At 41.2% G+C, this 25360-nt stretch overlaps 1 protein-coding gene across 3 annotated transcripts in view; it reads right to left on the bottom strand.

Moving 5' to 3' along the window:
- Positions 1–19940, bottom strand: part of camk2g2 (calcium/calmodulin-dependent protein kinase (CaM kinase) II gamma 2) — a 61649-nt gene extending 41709 nt beyond the window's left edge. For all 3 annotated transcript variants that reach the window (XM_060872826.1, XM_060872827.1, XM_060872828.1), the window contains exons 1-2: positions 19777–19940; positions 15895–15989 (exon numbers count right to left, since the gene is read on the bottom strand). In XM_060872826.1, coding sequence (XP_060728809.1) covers positions 15895–15989; positions 19777–19841 — 160 coding nt within the window. In that variant the 5' untranslated portion in view covers positions 19842–19940. The remainder of the gene's footprint in view (positions 1–15894; positions 15990–19776) is intronic.
- Between the last annotated feature and the right edge of the window lie 5420 nt (positions 19941–25360).

Raw genomic sequence — 25360 nt, 5'->3', positions numbered from 1 at the left:
AGGAATTGTGTGATAGCCCTTACTCACACGACTGATAGCTGGGGTGTGATGGGGACAGCTGGCTGATGTGTAGGAGGATTAGCAGGTTTAAATATTACTATTATTTAATTTAAGGAAAAAAAAACAGAATGATATCTGTGAAATACTGAAAAAAGGTGTTATGTGACATAAATGATCACAGTATTGATACTGTATCATTATATCGCCCAGCACCAGATGGAACAAGGGGGAAGAGAAGTGAAAATGTTCCAGCAGCCGCAGTACCTGGGCCTCCTTACTGCTCGGGAGCAGAGACAATGAAACCGAACTGATCTTAGATCTGCGACACGGCTGTTTCTGTGAGAGCAAGTTTCATTCTCTCTTCTGTAAAACGATCAGCTCTTCAACCCAGAGACTTTACCATCCTCAGCATTCACTTCTTCTCTTCTCCTGTTTGTTCATCCTCAGCTCACCAGAACTCGCCTTACTCTGGTCTCAGGAGCCAAATGCCAGCGAAGAACCCGGCAGAAAGACGGGGAGTCAGAGTTCAGCACTTATGCTTACACAGAGCTAGCTCTCAGCAGGTGAGCTCTCTATTAAAATGTCAGTGCTTGACCCAAGTAGTCCAAGTAACATCAATGACCTCAGAGGAGCCACCTGAGAGTTTAGACTAAACACAACACTTTAGGGTTCAGCAGCTTCAGCAGAGGGCTTGCTGAGTGACGAGTGATGATGTCAGACAAATGAAAGAGCAAGTCTTATCTCACCTCACCTCATCTCTTATCTGTTCTGTTACATACTTAAGATAGGACGAAAGGCTTCCAAGACTGAGAAGGACATACAGGTTTATAGACCAGAGTACATCCTGCTCTGACTAGCCACTAATTCCACAAGAGTAAGAATTTCAGAAAAAGAAGAAAATCAACTACATAGAAGTGAAAAAAACAAAAACATTTCACTAAAAACAAAAAACTTCAGCATTTTCAGCTCTCCTTTTTGATGAACCTATGACCGCTACGGCCGGTTGTCAGATGATACGAGTGGAAACTGAGGTTGTCGTCTGCTGATGAATCCAATCCAGAAAAGAGCCATTCTCCTCTGACCTCTTTTTAATAAACAATGTGTTTTACCTTTTGTTGAGATGGTAGTTTATGGAAATCAAAGGACATCAGCTTCAGAAATACTTAAACCAGCCCAAGTTATGTTATGCTAAAAGTCCTCACAAAATCTTAATCTCTTGTCTTGTATCTATATTATCTTCATACACTTTTCTCCATCCATATGATTTGCTGACTGGATAATTACTCTAAATTTTATCTAAAAGTGTTCAGTGAAAGTATTTTTTTCTATGTAGGTACATTGATTTTCTCATCCATGTGTCCGAGCAGCAGAGACTGATAGGAATTCCTCAGCTGACGATCATATAATGGGCAACACACGTGAGAGAGAAGACTCTCTGAGTGATACTGCTTTGCTTCTGCATTGTTTCTGAGCTGTTAATTAACAGAGCTCACAGTTACTGTAAATGAGAGGGTCACAAAACCCTGAAATCAATGATCAATGTTAGTCTGAATCAACATAGGCTTGTGCTCCAGGCCTGGCACACACACACACACACACACACACACACACAGACAGACAGGCAAACAGACACACGCACACACACACATAGATAGAGACAGACACACAGACAGACAAACAGACACACAGACACACACACCAAATGATACACAGACATCCATACAAACATCCACATACACAAAAAATTCAGAGAGACTAGCAGAGTTTTGAATGTGTGTAACCTGTGAGTCTCTGAGGTCCCTCCAGGATGCAGAGTGAACGCAGTGGATAGAGTGCAGTCTGCCACCTCACAAAAGTCAGGTCTCATTAGAGCAGTTAAGTCCAACTGCAACAGACTCAAACAGCAGACGAAGCAGGTTGGTGTAACAGGGAGAACAAGCGCAGTTCGGCTTTTCTGCTTATAGCGGTGCAGCACACACTTTAAACGGCAGAGCCGCCAGAACAAATTACCAAATTCGAGTTTCAAAACCCGAGCCGATGAATGCAAACTGCACCGTTCAGCAGGTAAAGTCTGTACTAAACTATCACACTGTCAGACAAACACACAAACAAATACACACAAGCCACATAAACACACCAGTGTACATGGAGCTAATACGAGCAAATGGTAAAATGCTCCGTGTCCGTGTTTGTGACTGCAAAGCAACAGGGTTGACTGAAAATAGACACTGTAGAAGAAATTATAATCAGATAGAGTAGGAGAAGGAAACAAATGATTCTTTTGTTCCTTCTCACAGCAACTCACACCTCTGTGCTCATGTGACCAAAATACTACAGACGAGCATGCAGTTAGTTTCTGTGCACATCTGGCACCAATCAGTCCTCATCACTGCTGATAAAGCATAAATCAATGCGGCAGAAGTCACTGAAGCAAGCAAATGAAGCTCATGAGCACTAACACGTGCATTATTCTCATTTTTCCCTTATCGGCTCGAGCCGGGTTATGTGAAAAGCCTAACCAATCTAATATGTTCAGCTGCATACAAAACAGGAAACATGACACAATAGCACATTAACACACACACACTGCTGTGAGCTATTATTTTGACAACCTATTTGGTACATCAGTGGGCCAATTCAGGACACTTCCCCATGCCAAAAATATAGCAAGTCTTTTTTAATGCAATGAATACAGCCACGTGATGGGGAGAGAGATATTTTGTACGCTTTGCAGCCAGCTGTAGTTTTGGGTTGTGCCGTTTCTTCACCGCGAGATGACGGTGAGCCAGCGGGAGGTCGTCATCAGTCATCTGTGATAGGCGCTAGCGTGTTGACGTCAGCTTAGTGCGTCACTGTCCTTAGAGAACAAGTGTCCTGTTGCTGTGAGTGCCAGGAGCTCAAATTAAAGAAATATGTTACAAAAAAAAGTATATTATTTTTCTTGTGCTTTTTTTTTAAAAAAGCTTCTTTGGAAAACTCCAAAAATGAAGATGGGTGAAAGAGCAATGAGTGAGAAAATAGATTAAATTCTCCCAAATGGTGTGTGTGTGTGTGTGTGTGTGTGTGTGTATGTATGGGCTGTAACTCTGTGATCTGCCCCTCACAGAGCCGTGTATACTATCAGTCTAGGTAAGAGATGACTGCAGCGTTTGACTGTATAACTCAGGTGTTGGGTTTGATCCATACTGATGAGCGTTTGTACTACACTGTGAATGTTGTGCCTGCTTTGATTTATGCTGAAAGTAACAGAAGAGTTCACAATCTGTGATCCTCTCTGCAGACTCTTAGGTGAGTCAAATTAATCCACTGTTTCTACGTCAGACAGATGGAAGGAGGAGCAGATCACGACTCGCTGCATGCAGCCCGTCACGCTCCCCCTCTCCCTCACACATCCGCTGTGTTATGACCTCCTATCCCCTTCTTCTGCCATGGCAACGCTCAGCTGACCCGTCTTCCACGTCACAGAACGCTCTCGCTTTCTTTTCATTTTCTTTCCATAGGTTATCTGGAATGCAGTCGTGTCTCACAGCTCCTGATTCTCTTCTTGTCCATCAGTGCTGCTCAGAGGGATCTAGCAAAAGTGGCCAGAAGTCAGTGACGGCTTTTTTTTTTTTTTAGTCCTGCACTGTGCAGAGCATAGCTATCTAATTAAATCATTCAGAACATAATGCACAGGAATGTTTTCTTAAAGCATTTAACGGTACAAAGAAATGCTACTATGTCAAATAATCACATTATCATCATCGCAAACATCACCCTCCTCCTCACAGCAGACAAACTGGTAAAAATGTACAAAAGTAACCACAATTATTTTGGACATCATTAACATTTGACATTACAGCTTGGTTCTGTAGATAAAAGTTTTCACTTATCATGTCATTCTGTAATAAATGGCAGATGGCACCATAATCCAATGAGCCATGCTTGCGATATCATACAGTGACATGATATATGAAAGGAAGAAGTTAGAAATGTTTGTTCATTTGTGCTCCATCTGCTTTTCCTGGTGTGGATCCCAGTGCCCTCAAACTGAGATGGTCAGTCCGGTCTTCTCAATCCTCAGGCACAGACTCCAGACATTCCCAAGCTAAGTGTGAGACTGAATCTTGCCAGCAGTATCTGGCTCTGTCCTGGGTTCTCTGTGCATGCAGGGTGTGTAAGACACAACTCTTGGATGTCTTTCTAAGATGCCCAAACCACCTCAACGGCCTCCCCTTGTTTTGCTGAAGAAGTGGCTTATTGTATATTCAACAGTTACGCACCGGATTCATACACTTTTGGTGTTTTCATACAGTTTGCACCTGTCTGTGAATATGTGCATGCTGATGCATGTTGTCTAAGACAGCCAAGTGTTTGCTGTTATAGCTCAGGAAACATCTCTGACAGAGTCACTAATGGCCCGGTGTTAAAATGGCTAAAACAAACATTCACTGCTTCCTAATCATGACATAATGAGAGTGACAGATAGTCAACAACCTGCTCTCTCTCTCGGTTCTTGCATCTACGTGATCAGAGGCATGAAAATTTGGATAGACTAACACAATTAGGAAGGGTAAATGGCAGCAGCATTACCCTTACCAATACACACACACGCACGCACACGCACATGCTTACAGAGAAAAATCTTGCATACGACAGGGTTTACGCTAATAAGCATGATGATTAAAAGGTATTAATAAACAGGAATAGTAATCGGTCAGTTTCATCACAGCTCTGTTCAAGCCACTGTCTGTGTTTGTGTGTGTGTGTGTGTGTGTGTGTGTGTGTGTGTGTAAAAAGCACCAATGGGAGCAGGTGGGCTGCTGTTGCTGGGCAGTGCGGTGTCAGGATGAATCAGGGCCGAAGCTTCAGTGAGGCTGCAGAATTAAGTCGTGCTACAGCAGAAAAGCAGCGAGTCTCTCAACTGCAGCACAGGAATAAAACAACAGAGACCCTAGAAGGCCTCGCACACAGGACACTTTTAATGTTTATCCATGCACCAGCATCTGTGTCAGCACACCTCTCAGTTTAAACATCAGCTCACAATACAGTGTGATACGGCTTTACCAGCACAAGCAGGTTCACTGTATTTAACACAAACTGCTTCATTCAAAGACAAATGCATATTTACACACTTTAATAATGGATTATTGTTATTAGACGTTTTGTTCCTATATTTTGTTTAGATATTTTGAGTAGCGTCTAACCATCTATTTCCGTGCACGGCATGTTATACACAGGGTCACAACAGCCTGAATACAAACCCATGGATCTCAGGTCACAAGGTAGGAGACACCCTGGACGGGCACCAACCCATTGTAGAGCAGACACATAGACACAGACACACAGAGACACAGAGACAGACACAGAGACACACACACAGAGACACACACACAGAGAGACACACACAGAGAGACACACACAGAGAGACACACACAGACACACACAGACACAGACAGAGACACACACACACACAGACAGAGACACACACACACAGACAGAGACACACACACACAGACAGAGACACACACACACGACAGACAGACAGAGACACACACACACAGACAGACAGAGACACACACACACAGACAGACAGAGACACACACACACACACAGAGACAGACAGAAACACACACACACAGAGACAGACAGAGACACACACACACACAGAGAGAGAGACACACACACACAGACACAGAGACACACACACACAGACACAGAGACACACCCACACAGACAGAGACAGACAGAGACACACCCACACAGACAGAGACAGACAGAGACACACCCACACAGACAGAGACAGACAGAGACACACCCACACAGACAGAGACAGACAGAGACACACCCACACAGACAGAGACAGACAGAGACACACCCACACAGACAGAGACAGACAGAGACACACCCACACAGACAGAGACAGACAGAGACACACACACAGACAGAGACAGACACACACACAGAGACAGACACGGACACACACACAGAGACAGACACACACACAGAGACAGACACACACACAGAGACAGACACACACACAGAGACAGACACACACACAGAGACAGACACACACACAGAGACAGACACACACACAGAGACAGACACACACACAGAGACAGACACACACACAGACAGACACACACAGACAGACAGACACACACACAGACAGACACACACACAGACAGACACACACACAGACAGACACACACACAGACAGACACACACACAGACAGACACACACACAGACAGACACACACACACACAGACACACACAGACACAGACAGACACAGACACAGACACACACAGACAGACACACAGACACACACAGACAGACACACACACACAGACAGACACACACAGACAGACACACAGACACACACAGACAGACACACACACACAGACAGACACACACAGACAGACAGACACAGACACACACACAGACACACACACACACACAGACACACACACACACACACAGACAGACAGACACACACAGACAGACACACACACAGACAGACAGACAGACACACACAGACAGACACACACACACACACAGACAGACACACACACACACAGACACACACACACACACAGACAGACACACACACACACAGACAGACACACACACAGACAGACACACACACACACACACACAGACAGACACACACACACACACAGACAGACACACACACACACACAGACAGACACACACACACACACAGACAGACACACACACACAGACAGACACACACACACGACACACACACAGACAGACACACACACACACACAGACAGACACACACACACACACACACACAGACAGACACACACACAGACAGACACACACACACACACACATCACTCAGTACTTCAGATCAGTACTCAGTACAGATTTATAAGTCATAGCAGTCACAGTGGCGACGCAGGTTTAACAAGCCTTGTCCTTTAGCCTTAAAACTAGAACCTGAAACTAGGCACTACTTCCACTAGTCTTCCGTGTTAGCTAACAGATTTTGATTTACCCCAGAGGCAGATCTGAATTAAAGCCTCGTCCATCTCTTGACAACAGGAGTTATCTTACAGAGTAAAATCAAAACAATTATGGCTAACTACTCGATGAAAAGTTCTGTTAGACAAGATGTAGACCACACACAGAACCAAATTGATCAAAATTCATCGATTAGACGGTTGCTTTTACCCTACATCATGAGGTGAAAACGTATTGAAAAGCTGAAGAAAATGGTGCACTATTTTGTAAAGTATCATGGGCGTATGGAAGCCTACGAGCTTAAGCCTGCCCAGAGCCAGATGGTTGGCTGATAGACAACGTTACTACGTCTCTCTATGATCAGTGTGGGATTATCCTGTTATGTGCTTTAGATGCCTGAGGATTCACAGCAGTTAAAACAAAACAGGCCCTACAAATCCCCACAGCAACACTGAGAGAAAGGGGGAGAGATATTACTGTCACAGTGATCTCAGGGCCACAAACCTCTGCAAAGACACCACTTGCCCCATGAAGACTTTTTAGGAAAGGTAGGCATAAGCTTTGTGTCTTTTTTGTTGATAATTCAACTATACTTAAATTGTGATAAACCATTATGGCTGATTAGAGTGGAATCCAATGGTATGAAAACCAAGTGCTCTGCCATCTTGAGTATATTCACCGACAAACCTGGAGACAAACGAAAAAACCTTGGACAGCAAACTGGGCTTCAGACTCTTAAGTTCTGCTACAGTTCTTAAAGCCTGATTACAGATTATGGACACTTTCATCTCTTTAAATTGCTGCCTCAGAATATGTGAGATACAATTCAGGGACTGGCAAACAGTGACTCAGTCCTGTGAATAATGTTTATCCTGGATAGCACATGGCGCTGTCAGATCCACGACACAGAACACATACATAGCGGCCTGCTTGTAAACGCCCCTGCACTTTCATGGGAGCAGAACCTGCTATGCAAACACCAAACATTGGCAGAATAGCAGAAATATTGACTACAACAAGTAGCGTCGAGCCTCCGAAATAAAATTACTCTCATCACACCGTCAAGTTTTATCTGAGCATGGGGTATTAAGCAGTTCGTTAAAATGCACGTGAAATACCTCCTGCAGAGCACGGGGCATCCAGCTCTCAGCTCGGTGTTTAAGAAACTTAATTTAGGGCATTATGACAGAAGGAAATCAAACTTTTTGACCTAACAAATGTTCACCCTGTGACCAAGTGATTGCTTTAAAGTAGTCCTCAAAGATAGAGCACTTCTAATGGAGGCCCGGGTCTTAGACTATTAATTCACTACATTAATAGTCATACGTAATTAGTACACACTTGTGGCCATTTTAATAGGAATACCTGTACCCTTGCTTAATCATTTCTGCAATTCTCAAAAACAGCCAATCATGTGAAAGCAGCAGATACAAGACAAGAGCAAGAAAGACGAAAATCTTTCTGGAACTGGTTTTGGTGCGCACCATTTTAGAAATCTTGTGGACCCTGTAACAGATGATCTTAAAGTGTCCAGTGAATGTGTATAAAGCTTTTTCTATATAACCCCTCAAGCCACTTGTTACTGGCTTATAGGTCATGCATGAAACAAATCACTATAGCTCAAAGCTGGCCAGGAAGAGATCTTATGATCTTACAGCCTGACAGAACAGGCTGAAATAACACTTGACTGAAATCACATTCCATTACATTTATTTTCTACAACAGGTAGGTCACACACCCCAGTGCAACTTATTTATCGTGAGGAGATTTTATCCCATTTTTCCAATTTCCACCAATTAGCTAGCACTCACTCATCCACCACAACTCCTAACCGGATGATTTCCTCTAACGTGCATCTTTTTCACCTGCTTCTCCGCTAATCACCAATCCAATCATGGCTAGCAATGATGAGGCAAGTCTTGTTTATTATATATTTATGTTCGCTCTCTTTAATTATTTGCTATATATTCTTATTTCCATATAAAATAATAACAATCTGCATAGTAAAAAAAAACTAACTGAACATCCCTGTTACCATGGTTACCTTGTGAAAGATGCAAGCATATTTTTTTCTGTCATGAAAAGCACTACTGAGTGAGGCACTTCTGACCTTTCATCCATGAAGCAGAGAAACAGAAGAGGTGGAGAAGCAGGCAATTTGTCACCAGCCATTTGAAAAGCCCAGATTTGGCCTTGAATTGCCGGTTCAGTTTCTTTACATTAAAGCCCCTCCCCTAGGGCTACAACACCCCCATGTTCAGGGTCAGGTATTAATTATTTAAATGGTTCAGGCAGATCACTAAGTAATCACAATCCAATCTCTCCTATATAAAGGTCACAGTTTAAGTCTGTTCAGGTTTGTTCAAGCACCTCCACTCTCTCACTCCTGAGATTAGCGCGAGCACAGGTGAACCCTAACTCACTTCGTTCTGCGTGATTCAGCACTTCTCAAATCACAATAACAACAGCTGCAGAGTGAAGCGAGTGTGGGCAGCTCACGACGACGCAACACAGAGGAGCTGAAAGTGAAATGATGCTGTTAGACATTAGCTTGTCAGCTATGACATTCAGCAAGCCTCTTAGAAGCTACCACTCAGGGTTCAAGCCCCAGCACTGTCAAGCTGCCACTGTTGGGCCCTTGAGCAAGGCCCTTAACCCTGTCTGCTCCAGGGGCGCTGTATCATAGCTGACTCTGTGCTCTGACCCCAACCTCCAAAGTTGGGATATGTGAAGAAAGAATTTCACTGGGCTGTAATGAATGTGTGACCAAATATGGAGTCGTCTTCTTCTTCTTCTTCACTACTAAGCTCCTGAAGTCATTGTGCATATCCAGACATGCTGGCCGCATTTTGCTTAAACAACATGGGCCATCACAACACTTCACACACAGAGACGTACCACGAGATGTCATATATAACAACTATAAGACGATTGAAAGCTAAGGAAAACTGATCAGCTTCTGAGAATGAAACATGGCACAGCTAGAAACCAGAGGCTCCTAAATCAGTTCATATTTGTAACGGCCAATGTTCTTGTACTACTACAGTACCTTTAAGTGCCTGGCTCAGTTTTGGGCTTAAAAAAAAACAACAACATAATGAGAATTCTGCTATCAGCGTCACTCAAAAGCTCACCAACTCCCATGCAAACAGGGAGTGGCATGGCTGACATATCTGAGCAAAAGAAAACCGGTTGCTTTGCTATTTGCCGAATGCCTACGCAAAAGTCTTCCTGCTAATGTTTCAGACATGAGGCTTTTATATTTGCTGGTTACTGTAGCTTATACTGTAGTGATAATGTCCCACAGCAAGCACGACTCTTTTGAGTATCCTTAAGCAGTTTGCAAAACTAAATGAAACACTACCTGAAGTGAATTAGAAGGTAGGAATTCATTTCCTGGTGTTTCCAGCTGTGGTGAGTTTTTTTTTTTTTTTTTAACGAATGCTTTCAGCAGAACAAAATGGACACAGAGCACTGTTATTAGAGGGGGAGGAGTGTTGGGCTTCATACCATCCGTATATCTATACAACACTGGAGAAACACCAGATTCACATTTGCAATCAGATTACATTTTCCATACTTTGTCTCCCACACGCACACAGAGTCTAATATTACCCACATTGTTGGTTATTTCCACTCACTTCCAAATGACTGTAAATAAATAATGCTATGCCTTGAATATATACCGCAAGTACAAATTTTGCTTTGAGCTACCCAAATAAAAGCTTGTGTTTGATTGATTTGTTATTGAAACGTCCTGCAACATCAAAACTGTCATATGCCCGTCACCATGCTGTGGACCACACAAAGGGTTAAATAAATGTCCACATACATCTTTAGCTCATTAAAAATGCACAGTTTGTTCCGTTACACACTGACCATGACAGCGTTACTGCTACCTTCATACCACCTTCTGCCAACTTGCCTCCAGCAACCAGCAAGAAAAAGCCCTCTGGAGACATGATAATCGAGCACGAGCACAACGCAGCACCTGAGCAGACGAGAGGAATCGGGGAGAATAACTGAAAGAACATGAACATGGGGGTGCAGACTGACATGAAAAGAAAAACAGAGAGAGGAAAAGGTTATTGCCTGCTTTACAATTTTGAGTCGAGCCAGGCTGAGCATGTCAATTATTCAGCGATGCCGCTCTAGGCGTCTTCTGACGTCGTCAGCGATCGTCAATGTGTGTGTGGCTGAACCATGGTCGCCACAATGCTCTCTCAGCCATACAACAGCTACAATCTTTCAAAAAGAAACTTAATAATGGCAACCAGAAAGAAAGGGAAGAGAGAGTCCTGAAATGACGTCACAGCCACACTATAGTATCTGCGGTTATTGTGGGCACAAGTTCTTTGCTTAGAATAGAGTCTATAAAATGTATTTACATAACCTGGGGTGTATAATCCTGAGCTTCATGCAAAAGACAGATATGTAAAGTGCATGCGCTGCAGACACTAAAGCTGTCTGCGTTACCATGATTAACTCGTCAACTAATAATCGATAAGAAGCGCAAACTGTTTGACATGAAATTCAGGCCTTCAACTCTATAGTAAGATTACATTCCTCTCCTTTTGGCTCATATACACTCGCAGATCGTTTACACTTATTCAAGGACCACCGGCTTAAAAAACATCCTTTTCCTCTTTAGCATCTCCTGACTGCTGCTGGTACAGGCTGAACCTAGATCAGATCACCTAGACATCTCTACATCAGCATGTCTACAGCACAATAAAGCCAGCGTGACAAGCACTATAATGTGAGCAATGAAATGCACGCAGTGTTTCGCTGTTTTTCCTCTCTTGAATATTGAACACATAAATATGGCAATGGCGACAGTCACCCTTTTTAACAGCTGACAGAGTGAATGGAAGATCAGAGACAGCTGATTGCAGCGTCTGTGTGAAACATGCTGGCATGAGCAAGGCTTAGCTCAGCTTTGATTAAAGCCATGGACTAGAGGCAAGATTTAGAGCGATGGAACCCTGGCATTTGAGTGGCTCCCACCAAATGAATAGGACAGTTACATTTTAATTTGAGTCCAGGCAATCTGTTAAAGAGCCGAAAACAGAAAGTCACCAGGATACTTAAGAAGAATCTCGGCCATCACCGGCGAAATCAGTCGATCTTTAAATCCATTCTAATTTCTAGGAATTTATCTTTTAACTAATGAAGTAATTCCTTCATTTGCTGAGCATCCATAGAGACCAGAACACAAAACATACCCGTTATAATTTAGCTACGAACGCCACAAACAGAACGATCGGTCTTGGCCTTCGGGATTTTCAGCATACCTGTGAGAGCACAGACACACAAAGCTCAAACCACACTGGTAACGAAGCAACAAAGATAACGTAAAGAAACGAAGATGACTTGGCAACGTGCAAACTCGAAGTCTGCATGTATACGGTCCATAAATATTTAAAATTCTTGCTATTTTAGAGGTCTACACAAATATAATGGAGTTAACATAACCAAAGCTACCAAAAATTAGACACATAATTAGAGAACTGTCTGCTCAGTTATTCCACAGACAGATGCGTGTTCCCAAAATTTCAAATTTCAGAATTGCCACAGATTTTCTGAACCAAGATGTGACGCGTGGCATTCAGCCAAAGCAATAAGATTCTTCGATTCGTGCGTGTCAAACTGGGGTTCAGATGTCATAGAACACTAATGCATATGTACCTTCACTGGTAGTAGTTTAAAAGTAGAAAGGCTGCCTTTTTGCCACAACAGTAACAAAAAATACTGTTGCCATTAATTCTTAACGGTAGAAGATGAATGAATGAACGTACTAGAATAAGGCAAGTGTTCTGTGCTATGCGTCCATCATACCGTGTTCAACTCATCACTTATCTGTTCTTTACTCCGTTACTGACGTCAGTTAGCTGTTTTTAATGAAAGGTTAAAAACACACACACACAACTATGCAATTCCAGAGTCCAACTGTTGTGTAGCAGCTAATTAACATGAATTAACATGTTACTTGTGACATCCCTGTAGCTAAAATTATGACAGAATGCTTACATAACCCCAGATAAGTGTATAGTGAATAAAGGAAGTGTTAAACTCAAGCAATTCTTTACCATGCTGAACAACTCTATAATCGATCAGGTCATTATTCACAAAACAGGCAGAGGTTTTGTCGCCTTCACAAGAAAGACACATAGAATAAAGTGAGCAAATCTGACAGCAAAAAAAAAAAAAAAAAAAAAAAAGGCTTAGAATGATATTGATTCCCTCACTGTGAGGGATCCCTGATTTCATCTCTGCATGACAAGGTTAGATCCTGACCACTTTAGCACTGGTGTAGCTATACCACTGCATAATCCTTTAAGTGAGAACTGGAAAAACCGACATGATGAGATAAAATGTAAAATAAGATCGCGTCAGGAGATAACGAGTTCAAATCTCGACAATCCCACAGGTCTACAAAGCCAGTAGCCAAGGGCAGGATGGTATACTGTATACTCCGCTACAGCCAGTTGTGAGCGTATGTGAGCTCGTGCATGCAGAAGAGGGCAGATAGCGCTGTCCTCTGAGTGGGTTCAATTTTTTTTTTCTGGAATTTAGCAAAGCAGCATTTTGAAAAGATGTGGCTGGTTGAGAAAAGAAATACGGTTAAACCATTATACTTTTATCCAGAGCGACTTAAATTGATCTCATTTATACAACAGAGCGGCTGAGGGTAAATCGCCTTGGTCAATGGCCCAACAGGGGTAGTTTGGTGGTCCTGGTATTTGAATTCATAACGTTCTGGTGAGAAGTTCAGCATCTTAACCACCGTTGCTAAAACATAACATGGGCTTACCACTTAGAAACAATGAAGACGGCTTTGGACTGCAAGTTCCTCAAACAGATGACACTCTTATGAAAGACATACGAACGTCTTTTAACTCTATGCTTCTCTATGAGACCAATATCAGCTAAATCTTAGTTGGGATATTTAAGATGTGTATATTCTTGTGTATTACTGAAGATACAATATGAACACATGGGAAAGAAACAAAATTGTAGATTGCTGCATATTCTAATATTGTAATTTAGGGTCATGTGCAAAACAATACATCATCAACTTGATATCCTGAGGGTCAGGTACACGGAGTGTCCACTTTCCAGAAATAGATCTGTGGCTTTTGTTTTTCCTGTGCCAGAGCAGAAGGCTCATGTATCCAATCCTTCATCACTAGGAGCTTAATTAGCCCTGATGATATGGTCGACACTGAAGGCTGACTAGACTTGTAGCAGGATGAAACAATGAGGATAAAAAAAAACAACTTGTTACTTGATCAAAAGGACACCATGATGTACTCAGTATTAATTAGGCCAGTCTCACACTATGTGTAATGTTTCCAACACTGTAATGAGTACTTAGACCCCTCTGCCCACACTGTAGCAGTAATGTCTTCAATGTGGAATGACTTTGCAGTTAAAGAGAGGAACATGAATAAAGAAAGAGTAAATGACTGATCTGGTGATCAATGGCTTTCATTAAGAATACTCTGGTTAAGCGTTAGTCCTTAATCAGACAGAATGCTTTAAGAGAAATCAATCCTGTAGCCCTGTAGTAACTGCCCTGAAAATAAATAAAGATGAATTTACCAACCAGGAAATGTCTGTTAAAGTAAATCAACCCAGGATTACATCAGTCAGTGATAAGCAGAAGCAAAGTTCGGCATTCGAACAAACATTTCCGCTTGACGGTCGACTGGCATTGAAGGTACTGGTGTAATTTGTTATGCTCTCAATATAACACTATAAAATAAAGCGCTTTCCAGAAGAAAACATATACGGTACAGTGAAGTGAAGTTCTTTCTCCGCATATCCCAGCTTTGGAGGTTGGGTCAGAGCACAGGGTCAGCAGTGATGCAGGGCGCCTGGAGCAGAGAGGGTTAAGGCCCTTGCTCAAGAGCCCAGCGGTGGCAGCTCTGTGGTGCCGAGGACTGACCCCTGACCTTATGATCAACAACCCAGAGAATTAACCACTGCCCCATCCTATATCTGTGTTAAATACAAAAGTTGCTATCTATGTAAATAATGCTAATGGAGCATGCGCTAATGTTTATCTGGCTGAGCCAGATGCCTGAACGTATGTTACAAGTGCTGCTGTGGGTGATGACTTCCTTAAGAAGTCAAAGCAACAAAAACAAACAAAACAGGTTCCTTACGAGGTTTCTCTAGGTTAAAACCAATTGCTCACATGGAACACCGTATTGGACGGTGTTCAAGTACGATCTGACACAGACAGAAGTAACTGATCAGTCATGGGAGCACGCCGGATGGCCGCAAGCCTAAAAAGTAACAGCGCGAGTTGTCATTTTCATCAGACAAGTTTCTACTATACAGCACACCACAAAGGCACGGCACAATGACGATGGAGAAAGACATTTGTTTATTACCCAACACCTAGAAAAAAAATGTTCAGGTCTCTGGATTTACCACTGCCACTGTTTCAGACAAGAACAATCTGTTAACAGAAAACTGTGTGTATATAAACACCAGGTTCAATCACCCACCCACCCCACTCTCGCTTCACCCTAGTAACTAAAGTATAGCTGTGTGAGAAATACACACATTAGAACGGTCATCTTTAAAGACAGCGTTAAAGACAAAGACTCTTACGTACTGTATAATATATTCAATCAGGAATTGCTAGCTAACAGAAAAGTAGCTGGCTACCCCTCGTAGTGTAAAATGGTAGAAACAGCTCTTTGGAAAATGCCTGTGGCTGGAAGTGGAGACCACACTGTGAGAAGGTTACAGTCTAGATGTGAGCTGCTGATGCTGCATCATCCAAAAAAATAAAACAATTAATAATAAGAACAATTCAGTGCAACACTTCGGGTTTTCTGAAAACACGACACATGAAAAACGCAGTCGAGGACGATAAGGACAAGATATTAGAAGTGGTGCGCCTTACCTCTCGCCGTCAGCTTCTTTGTGTTGATAATTTTAGCAGCATATTCCTGCCCGGTTGATTTCTTCACACATCGCCGGACGACAGAAAAGGCACCCCTGTTTTTAAACGAGAAACAGTTGCATCAAAACGTGTGGCACTTACAATCGAGTAGGATCTCTGATTAACAACCTGGAATATTTAACACAGTATATCATCATCATCATCATCAGTCACTAACGTTACCTTCAGGTAATGTTCAAAACCACTTAGTGTTACATAGAGTTCTGGCATTGTAGCCTGCAGGATGATCTTTTTAGAGGAGTTTAGACAGGCTGGTCATAACAAACCATAATACTAATTTGAAAAATGCACCTAAGATATATGAATTAATATATTATGCCAGCATTTTGTCTCGTCTCTCTCTATCATGGACAATAGTCCTGTTCTCTGTAGAATGGATAGAAATCCGATCAAGAGAGCAAAAATCCAATGTGGAACATGTTTTTGTTTTCTTCCTCCAACCGAGAACAATAGAGTAAAATAGGATTTTATATTAACTTTTTGTGATCACATAACAGAGATCTTGCTTTTAACATTCATTCATCTTGCTATGGGTCAATGGGTCACGGGTGGATCCGCAGTCTATCCCAAGAACACTGATCAAGATGGGAAGAGACCATGGAGGAGGCATTTTCAACAGAGTTTGGGAGACAAAAGGAAACTGAAGAAATATTTGTTTTTACTTTGCAATCAGGACTTGAGCTGTGAGGCCGAAACGTGATGTGCTGCAGCTCTGTGAAATCCTGCACTGATCATATGACAAAAAAAATTATGCTAAAGACAGTTTGTCATGTGGTTTCTGCACCTTCTGGTACCTTGCAGGAAGAGTACATAGTAGACATGTTTGCAGAAAGAGATCGATATAAGGTGAAATATTTGTTCCATCTGCACATGCAGGAAGAATGCGCAGAACCGAGGCTCTTATCGATTTTTTTTTAACACTGGATTTTAACAGAGTTTTCAATGTGTGCCGACTGATATGATTGACAGCTGGTATTGACAACTAGCTTCTGCTTCATCCTCCTATGATCAGTGTGGACGAGTATTGGTTGGTGCAAGTATTCGCTAACGTTTGCTTTGTTAAACTTCCTTTTGACGGTCAACAGGAGCATGATATTTACTCATCAACGTGTACTGGTGCGAGCTGCCCGTCAGCGGACCGTTCTCAAAAACTGAAAGACTGTGGTTTTAAATTTTAGACCAAAGGTCCTTGAGAACTTGGCATCAAAAAGTCTAAGGCAATCAGCTCGGTTAGAGCGTCAATTACAAATATCCTTGAGTGAAAAATTCAAGAAGGCATTCTGCAACCGCTCTGAATAAAGGATTATTGATGGTCCCAACAGCTGCACTTAAGCTTCTAGTGCAAATGAGCAACATAATGGATCACGATATCAATATGATTTCATATCACGCAGCCCTATATTAGTGAGGAAAAGCTCATTATAGCAGCTCATTGCTGACTGTTTCATTAACAAATATCATTACTCGATTTAGATACATAAATATATATAATTTCTATACAGTCCCCTCTGAAAGTATTGAAACAGAAAGGCCGGTTCGTCACATTTTTGCTACACCCTGAAGACAAAAGAAACAAAAGAAGAACATGGCACCTTTTGGATAAACCCACATTTTTAAGTCATTCAGAAATAATGGAACATGTGATGGATAAGTGTTTCTTTCTGCCAGGTTTGCCTTGTGACTGTTTAAGAAACACAGAATGTCTATTTTGTTTTGCTTTAGCATGAGATGACGGAATAGGATAAACCAACGTGAAGACCAGAAAGATGCATATGGGAGAAAAGTGAGGCAATTTAAAGCCGAGACAAGAGGATAAAATCGTTCAAAGTCAGTACACAAGCACTGGTCCTAGCCAATAGGCATGGAACAATTCAGCTAAAGGAAAAGAGCAGCAGTTAATGACAGACACATTGTGAAAGCTGTGAAGAAAAACCAAAAATAACAGTCAGTGACATCATCGACAACCTGCAAAGGGCAGGTCAAAAACATATGAGCTTATCTGTCAATCACAGTGGGGGCAGTGTCAGGGCTGTTAGTGTCACTAATCTTTATTGATGTGTGGCCTCAAGATGAGAAATTTATCCAGTCTAATTAAGAGTAACTTTAGCAAGCCCTATAACACACTGCCAACAAAACAAAGGAAAACGTAGGTTTTAGACTGTCCAAATCAATCATCAGACCCTAAGACGTTTCACCTCCTGAAGACGAGACCAATGGAAGAGACTTGCAAAAGCAAACAACAATTGAAAAAAAGCGACGGTACAAGCCCGGAAACCTATCACAAAATAATAATGCAGCAGTTTGAAGTGAGTAAATCACCAGAACGATGCAGTTAATGCAAGCAGGGGATATAGAACCAAATCAAGTGTTATTATCTTCAAGCCCGTGTGTTCCAATACTTTTGTCACTAAAATCAGGTAATCTGACAGTAAAAGTGGCAATAAAAGGTGTTTAACACCTTTTATTATTAGCTGTAAAGCAAATATCTGGAAAATAATTCTGAAATTCCGATCCATCATCTCTTGCACTGACAATTCCATCAATAGGGACTGTATATTTTATATATACACACACACACAAGAGAAATAAACAAACAGATCTATTTATTTATAGTTCTGTGTATTTTAGGACTTATCGGCTCATATATTCCACAAGCGTGTTATTTTTCGCAAAACAAATTTTAGGGACCGAGAACACAACCTTAATAATAAACTAATTCAATAATCAGCTCATCATTTAGTAATTTCAGAACCTTCCAGTGAAAGAACACTGTAGGTCCAACGTGACATTATTTAAAGTCCTGCTTCAAGTTTCTGAATCATGGAGGTTTGGTTAATTAAACCCATTAAAATCAGCTAAAAACGACAAGAACTCAAGAATAAATGGAACCCCAAGGCTCTGATTTGTGGAGTGACACAGACACGACACAATCCCTCGCCCCTGTAGACACCTGAACGCTGTTCTAGTCTGTACTCTATAGACACAGCTGAACATTTGGGGAGCAGAATGAAGTGTGTAGGAAAAGCCATGCAGATCTGACCAGTGCACTGATACTCACTGAAATGAATGCAGAGATGGAGGAGGCCATGCTGAGTGGGCAGCAGTTTAGTACCCCTACTGCATTCATATTTACATATACATACACACACACACACATATATATATACATACACAAAAACACAAATAAAAATAAATATATATATATATATATATATATATATATATATATATATATGTGTGTATGTGTATATTTTCCCCCCATATAGACATATTCCACATGCATGTTAAAGAAGGCATGAAAACCACAATGTTTTCTATAAGTCGACACATTTCCGTATCAGACATTAAGAGTGTCTGAGACCACACACTTGACTCCTAACTGCAGCAGCACGAGCTCATAACGTTTTCCGCTTTATGGCTAACTTAGCTTTAGCTTTATCTGCACAAACCCTCATATCTCCTCGGTACAGAAACCTCCCGCTAATAATAAATGAGAGAAAGAGAAAAAACACACAAACACCAGCACGACTCCGCAGCAGGTCATATCGACGTGTTACACAACAGAAAACGGCTTTAGCTTCATGCTAACGAGTCATCTGAGGAGAATTTAAACGGCGGTTTGTGTTGCAGCTCCTAACGGCACACTCGAGCTAACACCGTTCTGTGACATTATATACACATATAAACGGTATTTTATAGATATAATCCCAGACTTTTTTACTCATTAACAACGCCGTATGTTATCGGTGTGCAGATTTTGACAGGTGAACCGAAGTAACGTTACACCAAGACGTTTAACGCTAATAAAAGCGTCTTGCTTACTTTCCGAGCTCTTCATAAAGCTGGTATTCGTCCGTAAACCTCGTCGAGGTTGGAATTGTAGCCATGTTGTACTGATAGATCGCCCCTCTCCCTATCTCACGTCTCGGTGACCGCCTCACTCGCTTGCTTGCTTGGGTTTCTGGAGCCGATTCTCTCTCACACACACTCACATACAGCGTTTTTTCTTTTCCCACCCGTATACCAGAAAATCCCTCCCCCTACGCTATGATTGGCTAGTTCCGACAAAGACCGCTGCCTACTTAGCCAATCCGAATTCAAGCTCTGACCGTACTTACCGTCTAAACATAACGCCGTCGAATCATAACACAGTATTCGGAATTTTCAGAAAACGGGTAGGAAAAAAAAGACACTCTAGTAGGTCCGTGTAACGTTGGTTGTGAATGAATTCACGCGAGATTTGAACCTGAAAACGAGAACAGAGGTGCAGTTATAATGCATAATGGCCCTTTTTCAACAACCACACTGGGAATTAGATTTCTGATGGAGCTTATTGTGTAATAAGCATCCTAGTATCTTTTCAGGGGTTCATGACTATAGAACAGTTTTGCTTTATTTTATTTCACCACGTTTTGAACTGACAAGTGATTTACAGGTTAGAATTAATTTTAATATTCTTTCTTTCTTTTTTTTTCTAGCAGCATTTTATTCCAAGTCTTATGCCTATTCTATTCATATAAGATTTTTTGTTTTAATTCATTAAAACAATTTAGTTCATTCGTGCATCCTCAGTGTCCACTTCATAAGGTTTACAGAATATCAGGAGCACATCCCTGCAACACTGGGCACAAAGCAGGAATACACTCTGAATGGGACACCAAACAACACCCGACCCACCCCCACCCTCCTAACACACACGGGGTAATTCAGAGCGAAACTACCCCTGGCATGTTTTTGTGGAGAAAGTAGAAAACTGGGAAAACCCACACAGAATCATTGGGTCTCTTGATCATATTCCATACTTAATACTTCACGGTCATGGGATCATGGGATACAACTTGTCTTAAAGGCCACTACAGTCAGGCCTCGGATATTTCACATAATTCAATTAAATTCAAATGTATTTGTATAGAACTTTTAACCATTGACATCATCTCATGTTCCAGAACAAAAACATAGAACAAAAGGTTAATTATAAAGAATAATATAAACATTAATAGAATACAAAATTCTATAATTTAGATATAATATTAGATATCTAACATAACTGTTCTTATGGGAGAAATAAACGGATGGAAAAAAGACGTTATCAGGGCATTATGTTGTGTTTAAGTTGTATCTGTCGAAACATTTTCTGCATTCAACAAAGCATTACTGAAATATGTTCCTAATCCCAAAGCTGTCCCTGATGCAAGGTGTTTCTTAAGCATTTTATTCCAAGCCAGGTTTGCTGTGTAACAGTTGAGTGGTATTTAAGTGGAAATTCTGCTGCAATCTGTGAGCAGATACTCATCGGCCCTTAATCTTGAGTTTCTGTTCATTTTAAATAACAGAAGCTGCATTTAAAGGAAGCAAGAAGCATTTCCCAGGAGGGAGAGAGAGGGAGAGGGAGATGGAGAGAGCTGCAGCAGAAGACCTACTTGTAAAAGAGGACGTCCCATGGGGCTATAGGTTGAACAAACTGAGCTTTTATTATGTGCCTTGTTTACAGAAAAAGCTGATCCATTTCAAGATATGAGTAATATAAGTAATACGAGTAACAATATAATCACATATTGTAATCAATATGCTTTATGGAAAGCTGAAAGGCTAATATTTTATTTGCAATCAATTGATGTTTCTGGTTGTAATGACACTGGTTATGCAGACAGACAGACAGACAGATAGATAGAAAGATGGAAAGATAAAAATCGATGGGAGAGCAGCAATATCTACTACAGTTAAGACAATGAAAAGGCTTATATAAAAGCAAAGAGATAGATACATAGATAAATAAACAGAAGATTGCATTACTTATCCTAATTATGAAAACACTAAGTTGTACTCGATGATGTTCCTGTAAGTAAAAGTTTGGTTGGAGTGCATCAGCAGCACTCTATATTTTCTCATGTCGCTTGGAAGCCTAATTAACAGTGAGCGGTGTTTCTATGGCACTGTGTGTACTCTGTGTTTTGGAGCTGTGCATGGCTGATGGGTGGGAGGGAGCAGGGGGTTGTGAGAGCGTGGGCAGATGCATGCTGGGATGGGCCACAGTCTCCTCTCTGCATAAGCTCGGCAGCAGGGGGGCTCAGAGAGGGTGGATGGCTACCTGCCAAAGAGCATCTACTCTGCAATTTCACTGCAAAAGTATTACACTTCAGCCTTCACACGCTATACTGTGTATCCCATCTGCATTTACAACCTTAAAGTGAAACAGGATTTATTTTTATGGTTTGAAGCTACTTGTCTTGTACACTATAAAATGGCTGGTTAGAGGAAGTTGCTTTTTTATGCACAATTAACCTGAACTGTAAATGTAGTTTTACTAGCAAAGGAGTCAACCATGTCATGGTATCCAGCTATTTATTAAAACAGAGTCGCCTGTCTTATTTTTAAATCACTCTGTTTATTGGGTGTGACTGCAGTTCAGATGGAATGCAAGCTTGCAGCCACATAGGCCCTTTACAGACAGATCTGGACAGTCCTGAATTAAAGCAGAAGTATGTTTTAATCAAGCAAAAAAACAGTCAATTCAATTGAGCTTTCTGTTCCTTATTCTTCTTGACAACAATATGAGCCTTCCATCCATTCTCTATACTGCTTAACCATGTGGAGAACCTGAAGCCTATCCCAGGAGACTCTGGGCACAAGGAAGGGTATACCCTGGTCAGGATGCCAGTCTATCACAAGGCACAATAACGCACTCTCATCCATTCTCACTCTAAAGATGCCACTCAGCTTACAAAGCATGTCTTTGGACTGGGAGAGGAATCCCTGAGGCACGAGGAGAACAAACACCACACAGACCCAACCAAGCCACCGTGCCCCAATAGAATAGTACAGCTAAATACACACAAACATGGAGATATTTGCATTTATATATTATAATGTGTCATTTCTGGGAAAATGATCAAACATTTTGACAAATCATTCTGTGCTAGTCTTCTTTGTCCAATTAAATGCTCTCAAGCTTGTATATGCACCATCCCCACATGGGTAGGTCTTGCTCTTTACAACAAACATCGTCTGTGTTCCTGAGCCTCCATTGTTGGAGATGATGTGGTTGAAATTTAAACCGATGTGACCGGCTATCTACAGATGAACATATTGCAGACTTATTCCTGTTTAATGCTAGAATGTGTGTCTACCTCATACTGATTAAGAACATTAATCTTTAAAAATATAAATAGTTCCTGGATTCTCCATTAGTAAGAGTTAATATTTTATCCGGCACTCAGTTGCCTCCTTGCAAGGATCTCACCGCCCTTCATCACGACTGGTGCCTATGGGCGGAACATGTAAACACACATTTCATTATTTAATACCATCCTCAACGAACTCATCCTCCACAGCTAATAGAAGACTCTCATGAAACTTATGTTGGCAGTAAGCAGGTAAGCACTACAGCTCTGTGGTTTTCTTGATGATTTAGCTGTAATGACAAGGCAGCTAAAACATTTCTCCATTGTTGTATAACTTCTCTGAACTCACATAAACCTGACTATTCTCTTCATCTTACATTCTTCTTTCTCTGTTATCTTCTATTTTTTTTTTACTTGTTAAACTCTTGTACTCGTGAGAACCCTCAATGCAACACTTACCTAGGATGCAACAACCTACAGATACAGTATACTTAGTTTACTTAGCTATCGCTGGTGCAGTTTGGTGTATCTCAAACATTTTTGAGTGTTACGTAAAACAGACAGGGATTTCAACATTCTGTCACTCCTATGACCTCCTGTTTCAAAGAAAATACTTTAAAATACAGAGGCAAGCCATTTCTTAGGTTAATGAACGGTTTTCTCCAAATTGGACATCCTTAAACATGCCTAGACCGGAACGCTGGAATTGTTGGTTATCCTAGTTGCCCTGAATGCTTAGGGAAACATTTTTTGTTCTGAGCAAAGGTTTTATTGACAGCATTTGGCTACTATTGTAAAAAGTTGACTTGAAAATGTTTTTAGCTGGTGTTTATGGTGGCTTAAAACCATGTTCTACCTGTTATATAGTATATTGTATTGTTGGTGTTGCATTGTTTCCAGGTAAAGTAAATGCCACTCTCAGCAGCTGCTTTTTAAGTTCTCATGTGCACACAATGCTTTCAGAGTAATGCATTAAGAGCGGCTAGTCAGAACAAGTGCCAAATTCTACAAGCATTCCAGGATGATTCATGCTGTTGGAAATACAGAATGCTCTGTCTCTGTGGACTGACCTGTAGGAGTGCAATCCAACACGTTTCACACGAAGCATCTCATTACCGAGTTTGATTTCCTGCCTAACATTCGACCCGTGCTCAATCAGTTATTTAATAAGTTGACTGGAGAATACACTTGATATGATGTGAGCAGCAAGTAGATAGATGAACTGTGCAGTGGTTTGGATTGGATTGTGAAAGATCCAGATATACAATAAGGAGAACAGAACAGCGTTGGAGAGAAGAAGGCGAGGACAGGAAGTGAGAAGTGGGATGATGTCAGGAGGTTCAAGCTGCTATTCAACTGATGAAACTCATTCACAACGTAAAGTGAAGCAAATGCAGTTCTCATAACTTCACCAGTGGCTTTCATGGAAGTAGGATAGTAATGCAATTACAAGCCACTTACAAAAAAAAAAAAAAAACACTAATCACACTTGAAGTGCTTCCTCCATGTAGAATTTCACAATCCTTTAAATTCTTAAGTTTGTGCAGGCAGACGTGCGTCTACAAGACCAGAGCCTGAATTCGTAAAGATTTTAATGATCGATTTCAGAGAGCTCCTAACTTGGCTTAAAAATGCCTAACTAGGATTCTTAGCTTAAGAGTGATTCTAAACTCTCGGCAAGCAAAATACAACAAATTTTATCTTACAGTGGAGGCGGGGCTGACCCCGGTGCTAGGTATGACTCATTCCCTTGAAGACTGTGATTGGTTGTCCAATAAAAAACGGTCTATTATAAGCCTTCACTTTGTTAACATCGTGTAGGGATTACGTTTGTGACCCATCATACTATAGATCCGCTAACATCTGCATGTTATAAATGTAATGCAAATGAAAACATCTCCAACACGGTATGCAAACTTTGAACAGGGATTATTTCCTTTTTAGCTAACTTTTGAGCACAACTGCGTGTGTGTATGTATGTATATGGCATTTACGTATGTGCTGTGTCGGAGAGGTTATCTCTAAAATCATAATCCTTACACGATCTAATCTGTAGCACCTTAATAACTTACTATCATTATTAAATATTGTTTGAAATACATTTCTTCTCCCTCTTCAACTTTCGGCCATTTACTTCTCCGCTAAAGAAACTCTAACTCTCTCTACTCCTAACACTTTTTGACCTTATGAGCTCTTTTAAGGGTCAAGATTCTTTGTGAATAACTTTTAGTATCTTCTCCTCCTAGTATCTTCTCTTTAATTGTAATTGGAAACCCCACATTTCT

This window comes from Tachysurus vachellii, chromosome 6 (genome assembly GCF_030014155.1).
Source record: "Tachysurus vachellii isolate PV-2020 chromosome 6, HZAU_Pvac_v1, whole genome shotgun sequence".
Classification (NCBI taxonomy): Eukaryota; Metazoa; Chordata; class Actinopteri; order Siluriformes; family Bagridae; genus Tachysurus; species Tachysurus vachellii.
Note: the sequence above shows the minus strand (reverse complement) of the source record. Positions and strands in the feature narration are given on the sequence as shown.